The sequence below is a fragment of the Echeneis naucrates genome, chromosome 14, assembly GCF_900963305.1.
Source record: "Echeneis naucrates chromosome 14, fEcheNa1.1, whole genome shotgun sequence".
Taxonomy (NCBI): Eukaryota; Metazoa; Chordata; class Actinopteri; order Carangiformes; family Echeneidae; genus Echeneis; species Echeneis naucrates.
In genome coordinates this window covers 14196880-14214131 of record NC_042524.1, presented here as the reverse complement: position 1 = coordinate 14214131, position 17252 = coordinate 14196880, and the positions used below count along the sequence as shown (strand labels likewise).

The following is a 17252-nucleotide window of genomic DNA, read 5'->3' as shown; positions in this document are numbered from 1 at the left end:
GTGACCCTCACATGATGTGCACATTCTTTGCTAAAGTGCCCATCAATGCTTTGCTGTGAATCTGTGTTCTTTGTTGTATGGGTCTCCCTGACAGGATGGTCCTCCACTAATAATGTCACAACAGCATAGTTCACACATTTATACAATACACTTCCTTTAATAGACACCACTTCATTTTACAAAGTAGCAGTCTTTCTGCTGTCAGCTTGTAAATGGCTTTACAGTAGCAATAACAGAGTACAGATATTTGAATGTCATGTTGCACGAAGGGCTCGTAGTGGCTGATGGGTAATGATACTGCAGGTTGTTTCCATAATGCAAACCAGTCAGATTTTATGTTGACGCATCATCATTTGTTTACTCTAATGGCAACATCAACAAATCTGTGGTTATTGGTAACTACCTCGCTAAAGAAACATGTTACATGTAGCACAGAGTTCATGAGGAGTCTTATATTCTGTCTGTATTTTCGTAGGTGTTTGTGGCTGCAGTATCATTTTACAATACCACATTACCAATCAATGGCAGTTGTCATAACAGTTGTTGTTTCCTTGAGGAAAACAAAATATTCTCTCCTGCCCATCTAGTCTCAAGTTCTCTTGTAAACAGACTCTTCTGGCTGTTTCAATATTACTTATATTAGATGGTAGAAGACGAAAGCTATATATTTCTGTTTCCTGCATAAGTGATCACAAGCTGTCGTACTTGTCAATTAAATGTTCACCATAGTTGGTAAACATGCCATTCCATCTTTAGGACAGTGTAATTATCTGGTTTGGTAGTGAATGTGACAGTAAAGTTACTCTCTTGAAGAAAAACAATCCAAAAGTTTCTCTTTGTTCTTCATACTGAGGCAATGAAATCACAATATCCTGCGCCACAAATTCCAGTTATCCAACTTCCTGTCACTTTAATGTGATTTTCATTAGATGGCCTGGCATGAGATAGAGGTTAGGTTACCTGACATTACAAATGTGTCTTTATAAAACCTTTGCTGCGGGTGATATTGCTTGGCAGCTGTTTATTTGAACACCACTTTTATGTGTTTTCCCAGCATACAGTCATCAGATAGCACATTTTTCTAAGACACAGCAAACTTCATTACTTTTGCTACTTTTTGTGTCTGCTGTGTCAAGACGAAACAGTTTGGTGGAAACTCACAGGGGTTTGCAAAAGTGCAAGTTACAGTGGCACAGTTATGGAGCTTATTTATTTAATTTATTTTCACCCTTTTCACACTTTACAATGAATTTATGTTTCTCTTAAACATCACACAGATTGCCTGTGTTGTGGACATTAGAGAGTGGTAGTTATAACTTATTGATTGTAAGTGTTTATTTAGGACATTCTATGAAGCAGTGCCTTCCCATTAAAGGAGAATTTGCACTTGTCACTCACATGTGACGCACTTTATCTCCCAGCATACATCTGTAGGCTTCACCCACTTCACATGCTGAGCTGTGTGTGCTTGCAAGAGGTGAAAATACTGTGTCTGTAATAGTGAGCGACTTAAATATGATCAGAATAGGTATGCTGTGTATAGAGGTTACTTCAAATCCATAAGAAGTGTTGCCAGTTATTTTTGGCAAATTGGAAATATTTTGGGGCAGTGCACATAAGTGCCTGAGTGCAGCATGTGGCCTGTGAGCTGTGCAATGAGTAACCAGGTCCTCCAAGCTGCGCCAACGTCTTGTGTGCCAAATGTGTGGCAAGAGGGTGGCAGGAACAGTTTGCCAGCACTAGTCTGCCTGGCTGCCAAGCACTTCTCTTTATCCAATCAGACAGTTCGGCTTGAGTGAAACCCTTATTCTTGTTTCTTGCTATCTCGTCGTTGAAGCTTTGTCACCCTCCTGTGAAAAACACAGGCGAATATGGGCGTGCACAACTCCACCCTGCTCCTGCACACACTATCAAGCCTCCTTGGTACACAGTCACACTTACCTAGAGACCATATTCAGGGAGCAAATGTCGCAGACTGTTCCCTCTTTGTGTCTGTCTGCTGACGTTCTCTGCTGCTCTTTCCTTTTAATCTCCCACGACAGAATTACAGTGTAAATGAGCTTGCCTCGCTCTGTTTTTTAAACATTTCTTCAGAGTTATAGGAGGCAGAGTATATCAAGAGATCTGTTTTTCAGTGATGTGTGAGAAGATGTTGTCGGCCTGAGTGTGTGGCTTTATTGGACATGATGAGGGATGATGCTTTGTAGGAAGCTGCTGCTGCTGCTGCTGTGAGATGAGGGAGCATCCCTTCTTTTCCTCATGCTCTCTTAATGCTATATGACTTTCCATCACATTTCCCAAGACCTCTGCGTTAATCAAAATAAACACATTATCTACACATTTCTCTTTTTTTTTATGCCACTGCTTATCATTATTGCAAATTTTCTCTCCTATTGCCTCATTCCATTCACACCTTTACCACATTTAATCCAGACAATGCGTAAAAATCACTGAGATTGCTGAAAGCCCTTTACTGTTAAAACTACAGTCAGGTATGAAAATGGTAACCTGACATAATCCTGTGACCGCAGAATGATTATGTGGGAGAGGTGCTTGGAAGGAAATCAGTGAGAATACATATTCTAAGAGTAATTACAGAGAGGAGAAGAGATGTGATTTAAAGGGGAGAAAATGACATGAAGTACTTGCTGAAAAGATTAAGCTCAATGCAGAACTTCTCTTGTGTCTTTCAGGTTGATGATGCCATGCTTATGTTTGATAAGACTACTAACAGGCATAGAGGTAAGTGCACAGCTTCTGTTCCCTTTCTCTCCATTTTTGCTCTGTCTTTCTGAAAGGTGAGAAAATAGTCATTTTATGTCCTTTCCCCCTGAGATAACACAGAACAGTTCCATTCCACATGATATTAGGTGTACCATCTGTTCAACAATGGGAGCGTGTCAAAGTAATCAATAAGCTGGTACGGTGTTTAGAATGTTTGAGCATTGGGTGGTGTTTGTGTGCGTGTGTCTGTGTGTGGGTGATGATGCTGGTGTGAGTGTTTCAGAGAGGTGCTTAAAGGGTGTAAAGATTGTGAGATGGTTGGTGCTGTGCAGTCAGATAACAGCATCAGATAAGACCCAGTAGAAGCACTGACTTTATCTGTCTCTCTCATCGGCTCCTTATCTTAGATGAGGGGACATTTCTCTCTCAAGCAGAGGACTTTCCAAAGACAGGTTTCCTCCCTGCACCACAATGCAGTGTTGTGTATTTAAGGCGAGGGCGCTGCTTACAGGCCTGACTTTTACCCACCACTAAGCATGTGTAGGCCTGTCACTTACCATGAGCCCTGTGTGACGGCTATTATTGGCTATGAATCCTCACATAGGTACGTTAAAGGAACTTTTAGGAGACAGACTGTCCCTGGCTCTGTCTGTGTCCATGTATCATTGTGTGTGTGAGCAGTCGACAGGCACTGACAGGTATATCCACAAGAAAAAGGAGCAGACACTTCTCTGTTTGTCACGGCACTCAGCTCACTTGTAGACAGAGCTGGCATCGCACCATCTCGCAGAGCAGAGCAGAGCACTGTTTTGCCATATAGATGTAAACGTTTCTTTTTTCCACAGAGCGACTCATCCTTTCAATGTGCATAAATGTTTAAGTGCAGTTGGCTTGAATTGAAGGCTGTATTATTATTTTTTGTGTGTGTGTGTGTGTGTGTACAAATGGTCTCCCTCTTCCTTCTTCCACTGTATCTGTATCTGTGTGTGTACTCTGCATGTGTGAATGCTGCGCAGACGAACTCTTTGAGTCTGGTAAACAGTTTCTAAGTGTGGAACATGTGAACTATAGTGGAAGTGATCTATGGCTTTGAGGGGATTTTGATCTGTAGTGACAGAACCCAGTGTGAGGTCTACTTTGGGACGAAGGCTTTTCTCTCCCTCTTGCTCTCTCTCTCTGTCTCTTATTTCTCGCTCGTCTCTCTCTTCTGTCTGCTGCACTGCCAGCCCTGTGTGGAAGGGGATGGGCGTCATGCTCAGGGAGTGTGTTAGGCGTTTGCCTTTGGGCAGCAAAATGCCCTTCAAATGAAGACAATGATGAAGAAACAGCCTCTGTGGCAATTTTTCTGATGACAGCGGACGTATTTATATTGAGTGTGACACTGAGGCGGGAGGCAGGTGCAGTTCTTTCTGCATTTTCCGTTTCTTCTAACTAGCATCTTGATATTTTGTCCCAATGGGAATTTGAAACAGTAGATGTTTGCTGCTTTCATCTTAAAGAACGCAACAGGACTTCCAGATGAATTGCATATTGGGGACCCATAAGAAAATCTGAATAATTCATCAGAGCCATTGGTGTGATTGTGTAATATTAATGGCTCAGCTGCCCTGTGACCACATACGAAAGGACACTGAATATATTATTATACCAGTGAAACCGTTGCCTGAGCCCACTTTACCACTCCCTACTGATCTAGTGATGGACATCTGGGAGACCACGGTCTAAATCATATCCCCACCTGTGTTCAATTCTATCTTACAGATTGATTCATGAAAAAATAATTTAAGTTTTTTTTTTTCCCTGTAGCACTGGAATAGAAATAATGCATTCTTTATTTAACAATTCACGTTATACCTGAAATTCTTCGGCCTCATCCATACTTACAAATCTCAAAAATAACCGTTCACTGTGACTCAGATTGTTAGCAAACACTGCACAAAAGTGTGATTTTGGAATAACTAATGTCACCGTCTGTATTTTTCCTGATAATCAGGGTAACTCTCATACCTGCAGTGCAGACGTACTGTACTTTACAAGCGTGACATCTGGCTTATATTTTACATTTCAAATCTGACTCAAAACCTTGAAGAACAACAGCAACCTAAAAGCTGTAATCTTTTTTTTCCTCTCTCTTTTTTTCTGTAACAGCTGAGGCAATGTCTCTGCAGTCAGTACGCACATTTATATTTACATGCACATTTGTGAGGTTATAAAAATAACTACTATAAGCCAATTAAACACAATGTAGAGAACAGGGCTGCACGGAGATGTGTTCAAAGTCAAATATCTCCTTCAAAAAAGGAGCTGGCTATCAGATCGCAGCAGTTAAAGGTGATCTTGCTGTGCCTCCGACTATGACTTTATATCACCTCATTTGAATGTTATCTCAGTGCCTTTTTATTTTTCCCATTAAGCGTTTTTTTTACATAGACGCTGTATAGTATATTACTATAATGCATTTTGCTTTGTTTTTTTATTGTGTATGAGATGCATGATCAACACTTAATTGTAAGTGTGTTTTCTTTGGGCCTGTGGTGAATTGGATAGAGGACAAACGTCACACTCCACTAGTAGCAGCATTGTCCTTCAGACAGTCCCTGGGAGGCTAGTGAAACGACAGCCAGAGGAGACATTCTCTACCCTTCTCGTTTTCTCTGTACTTTTTTTTTTTTAACTCTATCTCTCTCAGTCAGTCAGTCTTATTCTTTCTTCCTTTTCTTCTACACAGTTGCACTATTTCTGTCCCACACCATTCTCCCCACCCAGCCTGTCTTTGCCATGCCTGCATTTCTCTCGTCTTTCCCTCTGTCTCTCCTGCTAGAGGACACTCGCTGTAAGCAAAGCTCCTCACAAAGGCACACGCTGCACACCATCTCCTTGGCATTTAAAGGAGTAGAATACGGCCAATTGTGTTGGAAATTGAACTCTCTAAAGCCTCCCTCCCCACTGCAGCAGTTCATTCTGGGTGAGTTCAGTGTCTTTGGTGAGCAGCTTGGGCTGTCCAGAGGTTGATGCCAGAGGGCGCCTATTGTTCCTCGTTCTACTGCAGTGTCCCCAGCCACTCCGCCTCCCTTCAGCGTCCTTTTCTTCACCTGACACTCATTTTGTGACAGAAAAGAGGAAATCAGGAATGTGTACATTTGTAATCACATATTTCCTCCGCTTAATTCTGGATGGTTTATTCAGCAATGTAGGAGGTCCAGATTACAGTGTGTGTCCTCCAAAACACAGGCTTTGTTCGGGGACCCAACCATGACTACAGCAGGCACATACCAGTCCTCATTCTCAACATCCTCAACATGACTTTCCACGCCAACGTTGGATGACAGGACGAGCTATAAGGGCGGGAAATAAAGCTTTTGGAATAGCCCTGAGTCAAAATCATTCTGTCATCCCCTGGCTACTCGCGTTCTACGGGCTGACATATGATATGTGATCTGAAATGGGATTTTTACTGTCAAACACAATTGGTAGTGCCAGGAAGTGTTGCTGAGGTGAGAAAAATGGCATTTTTTCGAGGCAGCCATGGAGATTAAAAGAGTGGCGTGTATCATCTGCCAAAGCATCAAGGTTTAATTTGCAAGTAAAAAGTACAGTAGACGATAAATGAATTCTTTGTCTAGCTACTGATACGCATTTCATAAGTGCCACTTTTTACTACGCCATAATTAGCCCTCCCTCTCCACCACATTAACACATCTCTGTAGCATAATGCACATATTCCTCACAGGTCCTATTCAGGGTGAATGTGTAGTATAGATATACAGTTCCTCTGATTAGATTATCCACAAGCAGTTTCTCAGCATCAAGAGTAACCCACATGAATCTAAAAAAAAGAAGATAAGTATATACAATGCAAATTAGTACATTGCAATGCTAAATTACTCTTTTACAATTATGTGGAGCTGATTAATTGGGTCAAAACTGTGCACCACAGTGATTGTTTGATTCATGCTCTGCAGAAATCTGTTCTCTCTTGTAAAACCAACACTAGTCCTGCAGTTTCCATCAAGTTTTCAACAAATTTTTAGTCATTTATCGTGAGTAACAATAATGAAGTTGGCACCTGGGTCTATTTTGGGTGAAACACAGGTCTTCTTTCACCTATTTAATTATACCATTAAGAAAGATGATGAAAGCGTAGTGTAACTTTCTTTCATATTGTTTTATAATAGTTTGTAACCAGACAGCAGCCATTAGTGCAGCTTTAAAGACTGTGTGACTGATTGTAAGCCAAATTCCTTCTTTATATGAATGATGCAAGTAATAGTAATGTGCAACAGTGTTAGGGACCAGGATAAAGAAATGGAGGCTGAATTGTTTCAGTCACGAGGCTGCTTTGTATGAGAGAGCCAGTGAGCGAGGCACATATTAGAAGCCATGTTCCTGGAGAAGAAGGGGATTCTTGGTTTTGTGCAAGGTCGGGGCCAATGCTGTGTGAATTTGTGCATAGGCCTTTTTTTCTGTGGGCTTAAAGGGCTGGTTTTCTTCTTGGCAGACGAACAGAAGGCTGCATTGTGTGTGTCTGTAATCTCTTTACCTGGATTGGCAGCAAAGCTAGCAAGTGCAGCTCCCAGTGTGGAATTGGCACAGAGGAGTCAATGTCACACTGAGCGAGTTGCCTTCCAAACAACCAAAAAACTGGTTGTGTCTCTGTGCGACCGTGTGTGTGTGTAGATTTAGGGTTGGGATTTTTTTTTTGTTTGTTTGTTTGTTCTGTTTTGTTTTGTTTTGTTTTGTTTTCTGTGTATGCCCAAGCCTACAAATATGCAACACAGCGTAACTGTCTAACAATATCATCTGATAATTTATTGGCTTTTCATTTGTGTGTTTGTCACAATTTTAAACCTATGTCTTAGAAAGCAAAAGTCTTGGCCCTCAGACACTAAAGCATGTACATTAAAATTAGGTGCCATTATAAACCAACTGTTTGACATAAATTCGCCTCTCCCATCTCATTGGGCGAGAGGAAAAAAATAATTGGGCTCATTATCTTTTATCTCTTTGGCATATTACATTCATTATTTTATACAAAGGCTGCCACTATGAGTCCTGTAACCTGGGAAGCAGTGCTGCGCCTCCACAGGTTAACTTGCTCCCTGAAAAGCCCTGGTGTTTGACGTCACCACAATGCCTCATCAGCCATCGGTGCTGGGGATTGAACATGGCCGACTGAGCAGAGGATGTCTGTCTGCAAAGTGATTGCTGGCTCATTGACTGAGTAGGAGAGGAGGGGAAAAGGGAACAAGTACAGTTAGAGAAGAAATGGGAAGGAAAATAAGAGGATGGAAGGAAGGTGTACCGAGCACGAGAAAAGCAGGAAAGGCAGAATGAAGGCATGGAGGAGGGAGAGAAAGAGAAGGAAATAAAGAAAAAGGAGAGTGGCTCAGTAGGAAGCCTCCCCCTGTTGGCTTCTCTGGCTGGAAGCTGCTGCCGATGGCTTCAAAAGAGCGCCAGGCAGTCTAGGCCTCCGCTTCTAGCAATTAGAGATCACTCCAGCGGATGCCTCCTGGCCAGCCTGCAAATCCCTCAAAAATACCCTCTGATTACTACTGTAGGACACAGGCTGTTTACCAAATGGATCTAGCACTGCTGAGAGTGAGGTTTGATAATGCCTTCTTTTGTTCAGGCAAGAGAGAGAGCAGGGTCATTTGAGTTTTAAAGATGGCTTGACATCAGACATGAATTTCCAGTAGGAGAAGAAAAGTTAACCAGTTCTTTAAATTCCCTTCCAAATTGGTGTACAAGCAAATGTCTGCTGCTGTTTTACAAGAGAATAAACCTAATTTGAACAGGGCTTAAAAGCAATGTCTTTCAGCAGCTATTTTTTTTTTTTTAAACAAGGGCCAGGTCTTCTTTGGTGGTTAATATCCTCCACTGCCAATCCCTTTTTAAACAACCAAATCCCTGTTGGTTCCACAGGAGTTGTAGTGTTTACAGATCGCAGCTCTTCGGTGCTGTGTGACTACTGTATAGCAGCACTGATGCAGAGTAAAACAATCAACTGCTGTGCCTGACTTAACTGATTGACACAGCATTTCACATCGAGTGGAATCAGATATTCCCTCCTCGAGCTGCTCCAGCCTTCCAACATGAGCTGACAGATTCCTCATTGTATTCTCTTGCCGTGACAGACCTGATTTTAGCGATTAGTGTGAATGTCATTTAAATGGCAGAGCTAATCATACACTCTGGGTCTACCTCCACCTGAGGGCCCCTCGCCTTGGCCTAATCACAGTGGCAAAGGAAATGATGTGTTTAGCCACCTTAATAACTGCTCCAGCTCATCAGCTTCTAGTTGAGTTGACTTTGCAGCCAACCTATGTCTCGTTGGGGAAGTATAGTGTTGAAGCAGGCAGCCTGGCCTTTGACCCCTCCTTCCCCATAAGGGAATTTGTTGTTGTCCACGACCTGACACCACAGGCCAATCAGAAGATCAACATCAGCCCAATGAGACATACTTGACAGGTCAGTGATTAAACAGTACAGAGGCCTCTTTTCCTTGTCACCTGTCTGTCATCTGGCCCACCCACCCAACCCCCTTCAACGTTTCTGTAGTCATATGTTTTCAGGTTCTTGTATGCACCAAAAGCGGGATGGGTTTGGTTTTGAATTAGAGTCTGCTGTGTGGGCCCTGCATGACCACTGCAAGGGGAAGGAGGATGAAGGCAGGAGATTGTGGAAGAAAGCCTGGGGTTTTAATCTCTTCCCCATGTTTATCTCACCACCAGGAGACAAACCGTGTGCCATTAAAAACATCAGCTACTCCCGCTGGTCGGCTGCACCTCTGAAGACATTTGAAGGACAAAATTAAAGGGACAAAAAAATAAAAAAATAAATAAAAATGCACAAAGGTGCATTTGTATAAGATAGGCACGGTCTGGTTTATGTGAATGCAAAGATCGTTTCATGTGCGCACAGCCATGAGTCCACACAGTGTATGTGCAATATGGTTTGTCTGTCTTAAAAGCAAACTTATTTGAACAAAAAATAAGCAAACATATTGGGCCTCAGCTGCCATGTGGGAATCAGTCTCTTTAGGAAATGAAAATGCCGGCTTGGAATTGTCATCATATTGAGAGTTAGCCAACCTTTGACCTTGTAATACCCCTGTAGCTTCTCTATTTGTGACCCGCCGGATGCTCATAGAAAGTGAAACCATCAGAGAGGATCTACTGCTCACATCATCATTCTCTAAACACCTAATAGTGGATTTACCAAGGTTAAACCTCCTGTGAGATTGCAACCGCTGGGACCGGGAATACTGAGTTTGCATGCACAAAAACACAAAATGCACACACATTGCTTGCAAAAGACGCACACTAATACACAGATTTCTTTGAAATTCTACGCAGAAAGGGTAACCTTAATCTGCATAATGTACAGCTATTACAAAGTGTCAAAGACAAGAGATTTAAAAACATGTTGGTATAAGTGCTGTAATAATCCTACTGCATCTCATGTGCACAAGACTGTAACAGAGACAGACAAGGGAAGTGGTAGCTTTCCTCTACATTGTCCCCTGTATTTACAGCCTGATTGGTGCCTACCCAGGCATCTTACAGCTGAGCGCAGCACATGGGGGAATTAGCTAAGTGTCTGCTGTGCAGTGTTAGTAAAATATGTCGCTTCTTGTCCATGTAATACTTTTTAAACATGCTGATCTCATGGGTGTGTTTGTGATAGCCATCACGCCCACAGATCCAGTGCAGGAACATCTGTACTCCCCACAGTTGTCATCTCTTTAAAGATTTATATAAAATATACTAAAAACTGAAACAACTCATCAGACAAATAAGAAGAAAAATGTGGTTGCTGTTAGGTGAAATTATATTTGATGGTTCAGTAGTAAAAGTTCCTCGATATATTTATAGTACATAACAACTATATAACCTTTTATGCCAACTGTTTCCAATGCTGAAATATAAAACATCTGCTATGTCATAATATTTCTCAGCGCCGTTTAATGATGATAGTGTCTGATTTATAAGAGATTAACTTACTTCACACAGATCATATTCAAACAGCATAATTATTTCTAACGCTTTTTTTGTGGTGAACAATACATCTTTGTATTTTAATTTCATAGCATCCCACTCCTCATATATTTTTTCTGTTTTTTTTTTTTTTTTTAATGAAAGAGTGCCAACATTTTTTCAGTGTAAGCTATCAAATTCCAATAATTCCAATAAAAGAGGACAGCATAAGACTTGCTATAGAGTCTCACTACCATTGCTTTGAAGTTAGTGGGTTTTTCTTTTTTCTTTTTTTTTTTTCTTGTCCTTCTTATGTTTAATGATGGTCAGAATAGACCAACCCCACTGCTGAAAATCACAATCAGTTGCTGAGCCACAGCAATCACTTCTCACAGAAAGATTTCAAGCTGAATTCGATTACATCACCTCCAGTTCACACATCTAATCTTAGATTAAGTAAAAAAAAAAAACAAAACGACAATTTCTGGTTTCTTTCTTAGATTTTCTTTTTGTTCTTATTCTTTTGAGCTTGAGGGTCAAGGTGAGTATCCTTTGTGTTTAACTAACACACCATTCATCCTCAATTTCAAAGTGGTTCTTCCGCCTCCACAACATACTGGCATGCTGTTGTGACGTTTGATGTTTGTTTGACCAACTTTAACCATGTTGCCCCCACTTGCAGCTGATTGGCCTAAATTCCTGCTGGTTTACCACTTAAACTGTTGTAGGAGGTGCTTTTGAAATGGAAGGGGTTTTTTATATAGAAGCAGCCAAGACAATCATAGCACTGCAGGGTACATCCTGGATCTGAGTGGTATGTTGCCAGAGAAGATAGACTTTCTTTTGTGCTTTTATTTTTATTTTTTAAGCATGTTGTTGTAAAAAGCAGCAAAAAGAGCAATTTTATCTGCCGTCATGAGCAATGAAGGATTGGTAATAACCAATGACTCAGAAGGGGCACATGGTGTCTGTCCCTATATTCGCCGGCAGCCTTCACACTGCTTCATGTATTTGTACGAACTAAGAACTTGACGTGTGTGAACCTGACACAATCACACGTAAACCATTACACAAGTATTCTTTGTGACAGACAATAAGGGCCCATTTTAATATGACTTTACAGATCCTTTACATCTCAACCAACCAGCAATGTTTTTATGCTCCCCAATCACAGGGCTACTCTGTTGACTCTTGGTGGTCAATGTCGACGTGTGTGTGTCTATGCGTGCGTGTGTGCGTGCGTGCCTGTGCGTGTGAGCGTGTGTGTCCCCCCACACAATAATAAGGGTTGCCTAGCCAAGCGTAAGTGTCAGGCTGGAGATGCCTGGCTCATTAGGTACCATGGCAGGATAATGTATGAACAGAGTCTGCAAATGTTCACACAGGTACCGTGTGTGAGCAAGAAGGGAAGAGGGAAGCAGCCATTGTTCTTTCTCTTCTCTCTTCTCTGTCTCTCCCCACTGCCTCCTCCTCCTCCTCTTCTTTCCCCGCTGCCAGTTTTCTTTGTGTGTGCGCGCCTGGGGATGTTTAGGCTCCCTGGTCACATTATGCCCTGTTTTTTGATGCAGAGCTGCCGTTCCATGGGTTTATACCATTTATTCAGAAATTAATTTATTATTGGTTTATTAAATTTAATTCATTGCGTCGTGCATGATCCTTGTTTTGCGGCTCTGTTGCTCGATTGACAGGTTGCCAGTCATGGTAAGATTCCATATCCCATCGGCGTCATGCAGCAGCACGTTGCTAATTGAGTTGAATGCGTAGCTCGTCTCTCCTCAGTGAATCCATCTGTCGCCGTCTTGTCATCAGTTTGTTCGCACTTGACAGGTTCCAAGTCGGTCTTTGTGTGTTTAACTGTGGGCTTTGGGGTAGGTGTGCTCTGTGTGTTTATTTATACAGGGGAGTGTGTATCATACTCCATATAAAATGGGTGCCTGCCTAGGGGGTTCATGCTCTGTATTATGTGCTTTGCCCCATTGTAGAGCCTCAGAGATAACAAACCTTCAGCCAGCCACCCTCTTTATATGACTTTGACCACTACATGAGTATTTTTAGCAGACACCATATCTTGGTGGATACACACAGGCACAATGCATAGCGATCTGTAATAAATCTGAATTTGTGGAATTATAGGGGTCACGGATGACATCTGACATCGCTAGGCCTTCTTCTTTTTTCAGCTAATGTAGGTTTCCATAACAAAAATCTTACCACTGTAAGGGATGTGTGGCATGGCAGCCAATCAATGGTTCGTGAGGATGCAAAACGATGCATGCGGGGTGATGCTATGATTAACATGCTACGTGTCTAGCCTCCTTGCCGTGTTTATTTATGTGTGTCAATTTATATATGTGAAAATCATGTTGTCTCACAAATGCGGCTTATGGCCCCCCCGTCTATACCGGGCTCATAGAGAGTGAACTTAAAAGAATGTGTTTCTGTGTGATGCATGCTCCCCATCAGTAGATAAGTGACATCTACAGTGTATTTTACTGCCGTACCTTCATCACCGTCTTTCATCGCTGTCGCCAGCCCCTCGCTTCTCCACTCTATGTTCTTGCAAAGTTGTGTGTGTGTGTGAGAGAGGGAGAAAGATAGAAAGCGAGACATGAAGAGAATGCAAGCGTGTATGAGGAGGAGAAGGTGTGCGTTGCAGTGTACATTGATGGCACTTCACACAGCAGCGTGTGTTCCAGCTTTGATACAGTACGAACATCCTGTAAGAGTAGGGCAAATAAAGACAGTGTGCTGTTTGAAAGAGGAGGTTCACACTGCTACTCTGTCAGCAAGCCCTGGGAGGGGATTCTGTCTGGAGGAGAGCCTTGAATATTTTGTAGGGCCCGAAGTGTTTCTCGATACCTTCAGAGGCAGCTTTTCTGTCTGCCTGTATGTGAGTGATTGTGTCTCTGTGTGTTTCTGTATTTGGAGCATGTGGGAACCAACTCTTTATGCACTATAAATGAGCAGCTGCCTTATCATCAATCCCACCTTTCACGCTTATGTGAACTTTATCATAACAGATACTTGCATACACTCAGAGGGTTGCACACATGCATGCACGTTCATATGCATACAAGAGCACACACGCAAACACCACAACCACACACACACCCCTGTTTCTGAACTGCCACAGTTGAGGAGCACTTGCATCAAAGGCGGCTTTCTCTCATCTCACTTTATCTCCATCATCTTTTCTTCGCTTACTCTTTCTCGCCTCTGTCACTTCACACATTTTCTTTCTTTTGCTCATTCCCTTGTGCGTTTCTCTCTTTGTTTCCTACCCAGCCTCTTTCTCACCTTTACCTATCTCTGCTCTACCTACCTGCCTTGGAGATTCTTCTCCAAAGAGAGTGATGTTTTTTGTTTTATATTCATCCCCTATTTCTGGAGAGTTCAATTTTTTCTTTTTTTTTCCTTGAAATGCCGCCTCAAAGGATCCATATCACAGGTTCTTCTCTGTCCACCAACCAGCAGCACCCTGTCACCCCCTCTCCCCCACTCCATCAGACAGCAACAGTCGGCCTCTCAGACTCTTGCCTCATTTCTCATAAATTAGTCTTACCTTTCACACACTTTCTCTTTTGTTTCTTGCTCTTACTCATTCCATTCTCCCCATGCCCTCTCCCGCCTTCCATCTCTCTCTGGTCCTCACATTTCATTTTTCCTTCTACAAATGCCACACAGCAGTCCCTTAAGAAATGTCATTTCTGTCTTCTCCTTTTGTTCTGTAATTTCGCCATGTCCCTCCTTTTCTCTTGGGAATTCATTTATCGTTCGCTGTTCTTCTGTCCCCAGCTCTCTGATCTCTCTGTCTCAGTCTTACTGTCTGTGTCTGTCTCTCTGTCTTTGTCTCTGACACTGCACTGCTCCATTTCTCTCCCATCCCTCCGTTCCTCTACCTCACACACACACACACACAGTTATTTCATTACAATCTTGAAATGCCATATTGGCATGGGTGTTAGATGAGGTATTTTGCCAAATCATACTTTTAATAATGATACAAAAGAAGACAGATTAGGAGAATGCAGTTAGTGCCAAAATATGTGAAAATATTTTATATTATATTTTTATGTGCGTATGCTTCCCCTTGTGTGGCATGATGTGTATTATATTTAGGTCCAATCAGACAGTTTTGCCTGTAGAGTTCTGTACTTGCAAGCCTAAGCATTGAAAAGTATTATTAAGTTAACCATATAACCATCTTTTCTTTTGTCTCTAGTCCCTGGTAATTTATGTCCATGCAAAATCAAACCATTGTTGTGATAGAATATAAGCCCTGAGCCTCACCAGAAAGACAGTTTTATTCTTATTATACATAAGTCCCACATATTTAAGTTAACGTGTGTGACCCTAACCCATTCTGCTGCTGAGACAGGACTGTATGACAAAAGTTTAGACAAGAAGCGACAAAATTTCTCTTTATCAATTCTTGGAATTGCTGATACTTTAAAACTAGTTCAAATTAAGGTACCACCAGTAAAAACATAAAATTTGCACTTACATTCTTTTTATATTGCCCCCCCCCTCCCAAAAAAAAGTCATTTGAGCTCAGAACAATTGTCAGTTATCTCTCCCCACTGGTATTTGTAAGATAATCCTTGTCACAGACAGACACTCAGATCTAGCTTGGATGCTTGGAGAAAATTGGTAAGATGTATCACAGAAATTCAATGCTTCAAATTTGATTCTGATTCTTCTGTGCAGGGTAAACCATCACATGCTGCACACTTGCTCCCAAGTGGTTGGAGAACCAATTTGTTAGGTCTTCGACAACAGATGAGCTGGCTAGATGGGAACGCACAGATCTTACCCTTGATGTTAAAAAGCATTTGTCAGATCTGTGTTGACCAAATTCATTTGCGTGTCTTTTACCCATTCTTTACCTTTGTTTCCAGGTTTGTTTTTGGTATTTCTGGTTTTTATTATTTTTGGTAAATATTCGAGTGTGGTTAAGTTGTAACCAAGTCTTGACAAATAGAGGTTGACTTCTCTAATTTCATGTGTCATGTACGTGGTCATTTTCAAAAATTCAAACGCTGCTCTGCGAGCAGCACCAATGGACTTTTCAGATTCAAAGCACAGCTCCTCTGAACACTATGTGCACCACCATAATATGGTGTCTCATCTTCTTGTGTCTGAGCCTGTTTTTGTCAAACCAGAAGTGACTCTTCCCCTGGTGGATCTCAGTGAAAAGATTCCACTTGAGAACAGTTCTCTGGCGTGCAGGCATGCAGGCACTTGTGTTTCATCAAAATGCTAATAATATCCTCTGCAATATCCAGAGCAATATTATTGTAGTGCTAATTGGTGAAAAAAATTGTTGACAGGACCACCTGCCCACCCCACTACTCAATTATTTTAATTACAATGGCTGTAATAAAAGGGAACAAATTGTGTAATGATCAATGTTTCTTCAGTGAGGTGACAGTTTTGCTCTTATTTGCTTTAGCACAGCCATGTGTGGCTCATTTAGATGGCAAGGGGATACTTGTGCTTTGAGTCGAGCTGCACTAAGTGAATGTGGGCCCTCAGGAGAAGAACGTCTCTCCCCTTGGTTTTATGCCGCATGGTTTATTCATAACGCCACATGTTTGTAGAAGTGGTCTTTGGGCAGTCCACATGTGCAGATATAGGTACTACGCTACCCTTCGCCTCCTTGTGGTTTCACAGTTGAGGGCATTGCTTCGTCATACACATGCGAGAGTGCGAGAGAGAGAAAAGGGGAAGCTAAGTGAAAAATTTAAATCAAGAAATATGTACGAATAGAGTAAAAAAAAAAATAATAATCGAACCAAGTGGGAGGGTAAATCCTTATTTTGAAACAATCGCTTTTTTCCCCAATTGTCAAATTAACTTTTTCTGCTGCAGAAGCTAGTGAAAAGGGGTAATTAATGGTTTCTTTTTGGTAGTTCTTTCCTAGTATGTCTCAGTTTTTCTGGCTGCCATCAAAGAGATAATGTTTGCCGGCTGTTGCCCCTGGGGACTGCTCCATCTTATTAACTTGTCTTGGGAGACAGGGCTGCCATGCAGCTTTCTTTACTGCCCGCAGGGAAGGAGAATGACCACTAAGTCCTATGTTGTCTTCTTCTGTCCCACACATTTACCTCTCCCTGTATTTTTTGTGTTCACTTAAGGGGGTGTGTGTGTGTGAGCTTGCATTTGTGGTGGATTACACCTGAAGTCATAGGCTGTGTTCAACTACACAAAGTTGTTTATGTGACGTTAAAGAGGAATGGCCCAGTTAAGAAAAATCTGGTTCTTTGTAGGGATGAATTTGTTAAATTTGTTGCACCTGCTAATGCAGCTCTGACACCTAAATCTTCAGTGCCCGACCCTTAAATTTTGTGTAATTCTCTGTGTGGACTTTTTTATGGTATTGTTAAGATACTAAAAACTGCCTGAGTGAATGTACCTGATAGTGGAGACCGTATATTTTCTGATGACATTGACAGAGAAACTGTATTGAATGTGAACCAGTCCGATACGCTTAATAAGGTCAGTATAACTGCAGATACTGATCCCATTTGTGAATGCAGCATAACAAGCATC

General features: G+C 41.8%; 1 protein-coding gene across 9 annotated transcripts in view; it reads left to right on the top strand.

The window, feature by feature from the left end:
- The window catches only part of msi2b (musashi RNA-binding protein 2b), a 213035-nt gene that overhangs the window by 117932 nt on the left and 77851 nt on the right, over positions 1-17252 (top strand). For all 9 annotated transcript variants that reach the window (XM_029519038.1, XM_029519034.1, XM_029519036.1 and 6 more), the window contains exon 7: positions 2694-2742. In XM_029519038.1, coding sequence (XP_029374898.1) covers positions 2694-2742 — 49 coding nt within the window. The remainder of the gene's footprint in view (positions 1-2693; positions 2743-17252) is intronic.